The 11446-nt window shown below is 35.3% G+C and overlaps 1 protein-coding gene across 1 annotated transcript in view; it reads right to left on the bottom strand.

The window, feature by feature from the left end:
• LOC114332023 (nucleolar transcription factor 1-A) overlaps positions 1-7990 on the bottom strand; it is a 73481-nt gene extending 65491 nt beyond the window's left edge. The window contains exon 1 of the mRNA XM_050641482.1: positions 7264-7990. Within this exon, the coding sequence (XP_050497439.1) occupies positions 7264-7702 (439 nt within the window). The 5' untranslated portion in view covers positions 7703-7990. The remainder of the gene's footprint in view (positions 1-7263) is intronic.
• Positions 7991-11446: the final 3456 nt, after the last annotated feature.

Below are 11446 nucleotides of genomic sequence, written 5' to 3' on the forward strand. Positions count from 1 at the left end.
AAACAATTCAGAAATCAATATAAAAATGAAATTAAGAAAGCCAAAGTGAGGTCAAATGACCAAATAATATTAAATTCAAAAAATCCACAGAAAACCATGTGGAACATGATAAACAAATATCAAGGAAAATCAGGGTCTCCATTAGAAGATCACGCCAAACCAGTTCAATGATTATTTTTCCCAAATTGCCACTAATATAGTTAAAGACATTCCAAAATTAAATATTGACTTTATTAATAAAATTAATTATGTCAATCATACAAACACCTTTTCATTTCTTGAAATTACCTTTAATCAAACGAGGGATATAATAAACAGCTTAAAGAATAAAAATAGCCATGATATATATGGATTTAATGTTAACCTTATTAAAATGATTAAAAATATTATTATAAGCCCACTCACTAAACTAATAAATCTATGCTTTAAAGAAAATAAATTTCCATCAGTCCTTAAAAAAGCAATTGTTACACCAATTTATAAAAAAGGGGACGTTAAGAATCCAGAAAACTATAGACCTATTTCGCTGCTTCCAATAATCTCTAAAATTGTTGAAAAAGCTATGGCAGTATATACAAATAACCACATTTTTTGAAAATAATAACTATTTCTCAGACTCTCAGTTCGGTTTTAGAAAGGACAAATCCACAGTACTTGGCATACTGGACTTGGTCTCACATATTGTAGACTCCTTTCATAGGTTGCAGTTTAATACTGTTCTGTTTTGTGACTTGAGCAAGGCATTTGACTGTGTAGATCATGGAATGCTCTTGCAAAAACTCAAAAAATACAACTTTTGTCCTTACAGTGTAAAACTAGTTCAATCTAACTTAGAAAACAGAACACAGGTTGTGAGGGTCTCTGGGGTGTTATCGGGAAAGAGTGTTGTTAATATTGGGGTTCCCAGGGCTCTGTTCTGGGACCCATTCTCTTTCTAATTTATATTAATGACCTTACGAGCATTAACACAAATGCAAAGTACACACTCTTCGCCGATGACACCACAGTGTCTTTTACAACTGATACACTTGGGGAGTCGCTTGAGGGTTCTATGTCTGCACAGTCAGTGACCAATGAATGGTTTTGCGTAAACTGATTACTGCTCAATGCAGCAAAAACCAACAGAGTTGTTTTTTCTCTCATGAGACACACAGAATGTAAATGATGGTATGAGCAGTGTCAGATTTCTGGGTGTATTATTAGATCCCAAGCTTCAATGGGGTGAACATATCAACAGTCTAAGTAAAAAGCTAGCAAAAAATCTGTTTGTACTCAGGAATCTGGCATCTAATGTTTCACATAAAGTCTTAATAACAGTGTACCATGCAATTTTTCAGTCTCATCTAGCCTATGCCATTTTAGTCTGGGGTCATTCAGCAGAAATGTTGACAGTCTTTGGTTGGCAGCGTAAGGCAGTTAGAGTTCTTGCTGGTCTTTGGTATAGGGATGATTGTAGGCAAGCATATAGGTCCCTAAGAATTCTCACTGTTCCATCTCTATATATACTTGAGAACCTAATGTTTATCAAGAGGGGAGGGGCACACTTTGAAACCCATGAGAACATACACCAACATGACACCCGATATAAACACCATCTCGTGCCAGCCTACTGGAGATTGAGGAGGTGTCAAACTGGGCCAGGATACTGGGCTATTAAATTTTTCAACAAACTTCCAGATAGTTTAAAGTGTCTTCCATTAAATCAATTTAAGAGTACAATTAAAGATATTTTGTTAGAAAATGTTTTTTATAGTAATGAGGAATTTCTTGCATTTAAATTTTAGGATTTTATGACTTTAAGCAATGTCCATTGTTAATGTAATCAAATTTAATGTGATTTTAATGTTAGTATTTAATGTTATTAATACTCTTAGTCGTATTGTGCATCTTTTTAATTTGTATTGCGTCCAAATCTTTGTGTAATTTTATTTGACATGTGTTAAACACTTGTGTTATTGACATGAATAAACGAATCTGAATCTAGTTTTGTATGTCAATCATATACATAACAGCTTTGAAGAGGGATTCCAGGTTGACTCAATCTATACTGACTTTTCTAAAGCATTTGATCGGGTTAACCATGGGGTCCTATTACAAAAACTAAGATCTTTGGGTATTGTGGATCCCTTCTTCAGTGGATTTCAGAATTTATTAGCGGTCGTACGCAGGCAGTTAACTTAGGAGGTGTTACTTCGATTGAAATAACAGTTCCATCGGGCGTGCCGCAAGGCTCTCATTGTGGCCCTGTTTTGTTTTGCTTGTTTCTGGTTGATTTAGTAGAAAAAATTAAAAATTGTAGTGTTCTTATGTTTGCTGACGATGTAAAACTGTTTAGAAAAATTCAATCCTGGGATGATGCTGTTATACTACAGGAAGATCTTAAATCTTTTTATGATTGGTGCAATTTAAACAGAATGTCACTTAATATAAACAAATGTCATAAAATGACGTTCTCGAGGAAAAGAAATCCAATTACATTAGTTTATTATTTTAATAACTTGCCATTAGCCTCTAAAAATGAAGTATCAGATTTGGGAATCTGGTTAGACACCAAACTGTCATTCTCATGCCACATCAATCAAGTAACAAACAGGGCGATGAAAGTACTGGGATTTATCCAACGCACATCTGCAGATCTGTCTTTGTTCACATTTAGAAAACTTTATTGTGGTTTCGTTAGGCCCATTCTAGAGTTTGGATCAGTTGTATGGTCCCCATTATACAACTGTTACATTGAACATATTGAAAGAGTCCAAAATAAATTTTTGAGGGTAGCAGCTTATAAGAGTGGATACAGGAGAGAGGAATATGACTATCAGTGGGTAAGAGATAGTCTAAATTTACCAACACATGAGTCAAGGAGGACATTGTTAGATTTATGCTTCCTACACATAGATTGTCCTCAATTGATATCACTTTTTAGTCTTAAAGTTCCTAGTAGAAGCAACAGACAATCAGAAATCTTTTCAGTGCCATTTCACCACACTAATTTTGGTATAAATGAACCGACTACACGATTGGTTCGGAGTGCTAATAGCCTGCCAAGACAAATGGATATTTTTGACTCCAAAATTGGTTTTTTCAAAAAACAACTAAGGGGTATCTTACAATAAGTTTGTTGTAGTTCTGTATTGTTCTTACAATATGTTTGTTTGTATTATTCTAATGTGTTTATTTTAATAATTTATTATTGTTGAGGTGTAACTTGTAAAAGTCTTGTTGTGTGTAAAACTTGTAAATGGATGCCGTAAATAAATAAATAAATAATTTTATGGTTCTTCTCTAGATGATCATTTTTGAATAATTTTTTTTAAGAATTCAGATTTTTTTTGCGTTGGTGCGCTATGGAACTGTCAACACATGATTTTTTTAACAGTTAGTGCATTTTGTATAGGGTATTTTTATGGAACTCAATTAAAATTATCTAAGTATTTTTTTTTCTTATAAAATCATTATTGTTTCCTTGTTATGAAAAAATATAATAAATGGCTGGTCTTTCTCAACTCTTAGAATTTGTATTTCGCTCCATTTTATTTTGTCTCGGGCTTCATTCATTTATATTAAAAATTTCATACACTTCGGCAATTTCTTCTGTAGCGTACCAGGCCGTCCAGTTTTCTTCTCTTCTTATTCTTCTTTTTGTATAGACATGACTCTGTTTGTTTTTACAATGTGCCTCTAGTAAGTTGTCGTTCCATCGTTTTCGTGGTTTTCCCACTGATCGTCTTCCTATTGGGGATCCGTCTCTCGCTGTCCTGACTACTATATTTGTTGTCATTCGGCTTATGTGGTCATTCCATTCTATTCTTCTGTTTCTTACCCAGTTATTAATGTTATCCACCTTGCATCTCCGTCGTATATCTGTACTTCTCGCTCTGTCCCATAGAGTTTTACCATCAATTTTTCGAAGGGTTTTCATCTCCGCTGTTTCAAGCAATCTTTTTGTCCTCTCTGTGTCAGGTCGTGTTTCTGCCGCGCATGTCATTATTGGTCTGATGACTGTTTTGTAAATTCGGCCTTTCATTTCTTTTCCGATATTTTTATCAGAAGTTTTCTTAGCCAGGCTATTTGCGTAGCATTTGCGATAAAATATAGAGTGGGTTTCCTTTTAGGTATCTTTTTTTTCTTTTTCTGTGAGGGCGTGCATCACATCACCCTCATTTTGAGTGTGTCCAACTACTAAGCATTTGTGAGTTTTGCTTTTTATTGCTAAGTTTTGACAGCAATAAAAAAACAAGCAAGCAATGAACTTGTTTTTGTTTTGGCCCAGGCAATTATCGGAGTAAAATATGTGCTCATATTGAGGTCCATGGTTCTTTAGATACTTTCAGAGACACATACTTATTTCATTAAAACCTCTGCTTGCGATACGTTCGTGTCACAAAAAACTATAGCCATGTTTGTGAGAAATATCAAATATAGTGAAGTTGTAGCATGACAGGCATCTCATGTAAAAAGAAAATCACTCCGATCTCCATTTGGTAGTGATAATATAACTTGGAGATGAAAGCAACAAACAATACTGTCATCTTTCTTTGAATCCCTGATATCCAACTCCTTCTCTAACCGAATCCGATTTTTTCCCTGATATGTGTAATACTTTTTACAACACTGGTCTTTTTTGGCTGAAAAAAGGTAATATTAAATTCCCTGTTGAAAATCTTGGTGTAATAATGGAGTTTTACGGGAATTTTCAGTTCTCCTCTACATTTTTCTTGGTACACTCTGTACACGGTGGCTAAGTTTAGAGATTTGTTTTCCTTGCTCCGCAATAATGAGAGTCAATTACTGGAAAAGATTTGATGTGGGACCACACGAATTCTTTTTCATCATCTAGCACCCTTGGTCGCCCAGCATTTTTTTCCTCCGTGATTGTCATTCTGTGCAAACCCTAGCTCTGTTTTTTTTAATTGCTCTGCATGCTTGTTCATTATTATCCTTTTTGAAATGTTCAAAGTGTTCATAAAGAAAATTTTACATACTCTAATTTTTTCATTTCTCATCTCAAAGTAATAAGCTCTATTTTCGCTTCTAAGACTCCCTTCTTTCTTACATTGATATTTTGGCTTAACTGGCATTACATTGTTAACTATAAAATCTCGCTGCCTATTTACATCACCAAGACCCCAGTAGTTATTTAACAGTTCTTCTCTTTTTGTATCACTAAATTTTTCTGAACATTTAATTTAGCAACGGTGAGTGCAAGCAGCTTTCACAGACTATTTTGAGTTAGTAGCTGCAAAAACTCTACCGGTCAAGTTTCATTATGCACTAACTCAAAGTGATGCAGTATGAAACTACGACGTTGTAAACAAAATATTCGATTCAGCATGTTGACAAGTCAAAATTTTTACGATGGTGTTGGAATTTTGAGATGGTGTAATTTGAAACTGATAAATAAACATATTTTAACCATTTCCTCATACTTATCTCAATATTAAAAAATTTTGAGTTGGTGCAGTCTGATACTGATGTATCGATATGTATGTGTGTACATATGTATAATACATAAAAAATAAATGTTTGGATTATCCATGCTTTTCAATTATCTGTGCCATGTTTGGTCCCATGGAGCATGGATAATCGAGGTTCTACGGTATATCCAGGCGCAGATCTAGAAATTCTTAATAAGGGGGGCTGGACTTCCCAAAAATTTTATTATTATTATTATTATCCAGATTTAGCGATACGGCTCGCACTCCCCCTAAGGCTCTGAGTTGCAGTCCCAGTATAGCTTGTAGTTGTTGTTTTCAAAACATTTTGTCAGGGATGTATTGATAACAAGGGAGATGGTCGGTTTGGAGAAGTCCCAGTTTATTGGTAAATTCCTGGTGAATAATCTTTCCTCTGCTTCAGCAAATATCCTTCCTGATATCAACCAGTAGTTCAACTCATCCAGGTTTGCATTTTCTTGTTTAGAAAAGTGGTTTATGCTCATTGCCTGCATTAAGCAGCACTGTTTCATCTAATGCCCAAATTACGCGATTTAAAGTAGATGTCTCAGCTTGCGTCTGACAATAAATACTTAAATTAGCAACCAGCTTTTCCAGCTGCTTGCCTATGCACATAAGTCCTCTTCCTCCTAGATACCACGGTAATGTTGTTCTGTCTACTGCACTCAATGGATTGAGCTCTGGTGCTACTATCTCTATCCTATCTTTTTCCGTGCTACGCAGTTCTAGGTGACAGTATGCAGGAGTATCTCCCAAAAATAAAATGTTCGTGTATATCTGGTCGTTGAAAGTGGTACAGCTTTCAGCATGGTCTATGTCTATACAGATGTTCATTCAGACCCAACTGTTTTATGTATTCTAGAAGGTTCTTCGGAATGACTGCAGTAGGTAGGTATTGTTTGGGTACTTCCAAATCTCCGTACTTGACTGTCTTTTCATTATATTTGACACTCAGATTATTGTTGTTAGGTATCGCCACATTAATTAGTGTTTTGTATCATGAATTTATTAACGAATGAGATCTGTTCTATTATATGCCACTGTTTAGTCTGCTGTCCCAGTAATTGTAATTCTCAAGCATACTCTCATGGAGGTATTTATAATATGGGAGATGGTTGGTTCGGAGAAGTCCCACTTTGATACCTTATCTGATATACCTGATATAACTGATTTGATATACCTGATCTCTTAATGAAGGATATTTTCTACTGAGTCATGCCGTTCCTTATTCAGTTGCAACAAACGCCTGGCATCCCCCGGTAAGATATTGAATGGTTTCTTGGAATTGACATCCATATCAGAAATTGTTGTTTTGGATCTGATTGTCTTTAAATACCGCTAGTTTTGCTACACCCAAACCGAATTACAACAGTGAATAAACTGTATTGAATGTTCCAATTTTGCCACATAGGCTCGACCGTTGTGTGAATGCATTCGGACATACTGTTCATTGTTTAAAATGTAGAAAACATATTGTTGATAAATTAAAACATTCTGCGTAAAACAGTTACCCAAAATGATAATTTATAGCAGTGATGTTCCTTTGCTTACGTCGGGACAATTGTAAAACTGTAAAAAAATAATATTTAGAGACTAAGTACAATAGGGGGGTCTAAAGCCCCGTTGACCCTCCTCTGTATCCGCGCCTGGGTATATCTGATATTTTGATATTTATATAAATATCGTGATATTTTTTGATAAGTGAAAAGTTGAACATATGAACACAAAATGTAATTACTGTACGAGTTTGTGAAATTGGTTTCTTGAGATTGACTTCATAAGATTGTTACCAAGCATGCAACACACTTACCTGTATCAGTTTCAGCTTTTACAATTTCCTTTTTTTTCTTCTTCTTGCCTGCTTTTGTGGGTTGTACAGAATTAGTGGATATATCAGTTTCAATATACTTCCCATCTGTTTGAGTTTCTTCAGAAAGGATAAGACTTTTGCGTTTAGAAGTTTTTGTTGATGGCACATTGTTTTCAATATTCTCATGAATTACTGATTTTTCACTATCTTTAGAGTTGTATACTTCATTATTGCTAATTTGATGCTTTTGCTTTTTAGTGGGCACGGAATTGGTTTGTTCAGTACCTAATTTACGCTTTTTGGATTTCTTTCCTGAATCAGCAGCATTCTGATTTAGCACATCAGCACCTTTCTTTCTAGATTTTTTTACTGGAACATTGGTAGGGTATTCTACTGATCCAATGTTGCTTAGCATATCTTTTATCTTCTTGGAATTCATTTTTAACTGTTCTTTAAAACATAAGTTCTTCAAACGATTTTGTAGAACTGTAACATTTTAGCCGACTCTTTCTGAAAGACAACTACAAACAATTCAAATTTTTGTCCATTCTACGAGAAACCAGAAAACAACACAATTTTAAATATTTGTAATTGTTATGATGTGAACAAAATTATACGATGTTTATTTGTACTTTTTAACACATATTTATTTTGCATTATTAATACAAAACACTTATACAGTACACTCAAAACCCAAACAAAATGGGTCGTCTGCTGTCATAAAATGCACCTAACTTCATAATATTGTTTGTGTATCAACTTATCAATCCTATTATTTCTGTGGTATGTACCAACATGATAAAACAATATGATTAAAGCCGGCCACTCACGATACTGCAGCGTCGTTCAATTTTGTCGAGTTCGACTAATTCAGAGCCGTAACTACCATTGGGGCAACCGGGGCAGTGCCCCGGGGCCCCCGGCCAAGGGGGGCTGCGCAGGTGCCCCTTTTTTGACCGTGCATAGAGTTTAACGAGGAAAATAAAAATATTTATTTTAAAAGCCAATCCCAACGAAATATTTTCAAATGACACAATTTTAAAAAGACCTTACAGGGACACCCTAGAACTTAACATAAAGTTTTAATTTTTCACTGGAGAAATTAGTATTTTCGACTAAAATGCAATTGGAACAGAACCCTTAGAAGGGGCCCCTGAGGCTTGAGCTGAGCTGGGGCTCCCGAAACCTTAACATAAAAATTTAAATTAATACTCAGAAAATTAGTTATTTCGGCGTAATAAAACCTAAAATGCCATTGGAAGAGGGGTCCGGCCTAAGCTGGGGCCCCAGAGACCTTTCGTAAAGATATAAATTGTTACTGAGAAAATTAGTTATTTTGATGAAATAAAAACTAAAATGCAACCGGAATAGCGGCCCCCGGTCCCAGCTACTTTGTCTTAACCAATTTACCCCAGTCCACATCTTGGTACGTGAACGGAACCACATGGTACCACATGTTGAAAAGAAAGGTGAGGGTAAGATGGAATGAGCACATTGGAATCAGCCCTACCAGTACCACAGCATAATACCTAAATCTAATAGCAGTAACGGTATTCACCTTAAGGCGCATTTAAATCAAAGCGAACACGAACGAACGAACGAATTCGTTCGTTAATTTTATTGTATTTGTACAGCGAATCGAGCACGACCGAACGAATTCGTTCGCATTCGCACATGTTCCAACCGATGTCGGTGAGTGAGCGAATCATCAAAGGAAATCGTTGTTCAATGTGGACAGTGGATAGACGGTAGCGAACGAATTCGTTTAGAAGTACTGATTTAATTTATTTACAAACATTAGTTTGAGAGGGTTGTTTATTGTGTAGTTGTGAAAACATAATTTTGCAATATGGAATATGCCTATGAAACCCAAAATCAAAGCTATATAAAATAATAAACAGAAAAACTGATGCTTGTTTTAACATTTCTATAGGAATGGGTTGTGATGTCTCTGAACTAAAAAAATGAATTATCTTCTGGCATCATTTAGACGAGAAAGACAAAAAGAGGGTTCGAAGTGGTTTGCTTTTAAAAGCCTAATGTTTTTATTGGATAAATTTCAACCCAGAAACACTAATGAGGTAACCAAATCAAATTAATTGCTAAAATTAATTAAAAGCAAATTTATTTTGATACACCAATTTTAAAATTTATTATGTGAACATAATATAGTCATAATAATATCAAGAGCAAGAAACTTTTTCGAGGAAGAATTTTAAGAAAGCTGATTCTTTATTATGTTATTTTCTAAGCTCCCTCAAACAGCGTATAAAACCTGCTACCTGCTATTTTTGTAAGCTATTATTGTACTAAAATTTACCCAGCAAGAAACACGAAAATAAACTTAAACACAATGTGTGACTGGCACTGGCCCATCTTAAAAACATCTGCGAGCAATATGCACTCCCGATCATCAACGAATGCGAACGTTCGCTTCAATGTAAATGGCCCTACTTTGTAGCGAACGAATGACCAAGCGAACACCTACGAATTCGTTCCTTCGTTCGTTCGTTCGTGTTCGCTTTGATTTAAATGCGCCTTTAGAGAGTGTCACTGCTGAAGGTACCGGATGTCGTTTTCTAATATCCTCGTCAAATAGGATTCTGCTCTCATTAGAGCTGTATACAATTACTTCCCGACGGCCTCCTCCTTTTTGGCATTTTCCTATCTCCGTCAATTTTTCTTCCACTTTTTCCATATCGAATTTTACCGCATTCTTGAATTTTTCTTCCACCTTTTCAATTTTCTGTATCTCCTCAGCAATCTGATTTACCTCTTCCTGCATTTTCTCTAAATAAACCTTCATATCTTCATATTTTTCCATTCGGTTTTGAAGTTTCAAGAAATTTTTTATTGTTCCATTATATTATCTCATTTTGTTTTACTATCTGTTCATTTTGTTGTTTTTCTTTTAAATTTTTTAAAGCGAATAAAAAATAAGGTGATTTCAAAATTTTTTTGTGTTGGTTTAAAATAGCAATATGTAGGTTCAAGAAACTTCAGTCATAGAATCCATTAAAATGCGTTTTCAAGGGGTTAAATATCAAACATTTTTCCGGACCCGCCTTCCGCTGGGGGGTAAACTACCAGACCCCCCGGCAGGGGGCCCCCAGATCACCTTTCCCCCGGGGTCCCTAACTTCGTAGTTACGGCCCTGGACTAATTGACAAAAATTTTGATCGTGTGTGACATGGTGTGTGACCGTGCACCCAACAAAATCGTTACAATTTTACCACAGAGAGACTGGCCTGTCTGCTGCAGTACTGCAGTCGACGATTTTGTCCAACGACACCGCAGTATCGTGAGTGGCCGGCTTTAGATAAGGGACCGGGGCCGAATCTCACCGAATGATCTCGCGATCTCTTGCGAAAGTGTGATAAATTATTTAAAAATATTATGTAGGTATTTAATCTATTTAATTTAATGTCTTGACGAAAATTATACATAATTTCAACATTTCACCTTGTATTATTCATAATATGTACAGGGTGAAATGCATACTTACTTAATAAAAGTACTTACTATTTTAAGATGACGTTTTTAAGTAGCTTCCAGCAGTGGCGGCTCGTGACCTCAGTACAGTATTCGGGTAAGGGTAGGCGACACATATACTTATATACAGGGTGTTTGGTAAAGAATGGGCCATAGCTTAACCTCAGGTTCCTGAGGTTAAAATAGGCCGATTTAAGCTAACTTACCCTAGTACAAAGTTTATAATAACCGAGATACAGGGTGTCAAAGTTTAACTTTTTTTTTATTTATTATTGAATATTTCCTGACAGGTATGAGATAACAACATGAAATTTGGTATGTGGGGGTTTTTTGGGTCGAGAAAACTAAATTCCCTACCAAAAATTATGTATTGCCCAGAGGGCGCCACATACGCCTTTCAGCACTAATTTATTACGTTCAATTTTTTTATTCCTCACTCTGTATAATTTTGACATTCAAAATGTTTATTCTACTATTAGTTTTACTTAAAAAAGGTATACTTCTTTCATCTCCCTAAACTCAACCGTTTTCGAGATAAACGCATTTAAAATCTGCGATACACCATCATTTTTAGCATAATATCATTGTAGTTCCACCCGAAAAATAACTTAAAACCATAATGATAATTGTGCCAGTTCTCAAATTTATGTCATTGCATCGCAAATTCCATTTGAAGAAATTTGCGATACAT

This window comes from Diabrotica virgifera, chromosome 10, assembly GCF_917563875.1.
Source record: "Diabrotica virgifera virgifera chromosome 10, PGI_DIABVI_V3a".
Classification (NCBI taxonomy): domain Eukaryota; kingdom Metazoa; phylum Arthropoda; class Insecta; order Coleoptera; family Chrysomelidae; genus Diabrotica; species Diabrotica virgifera.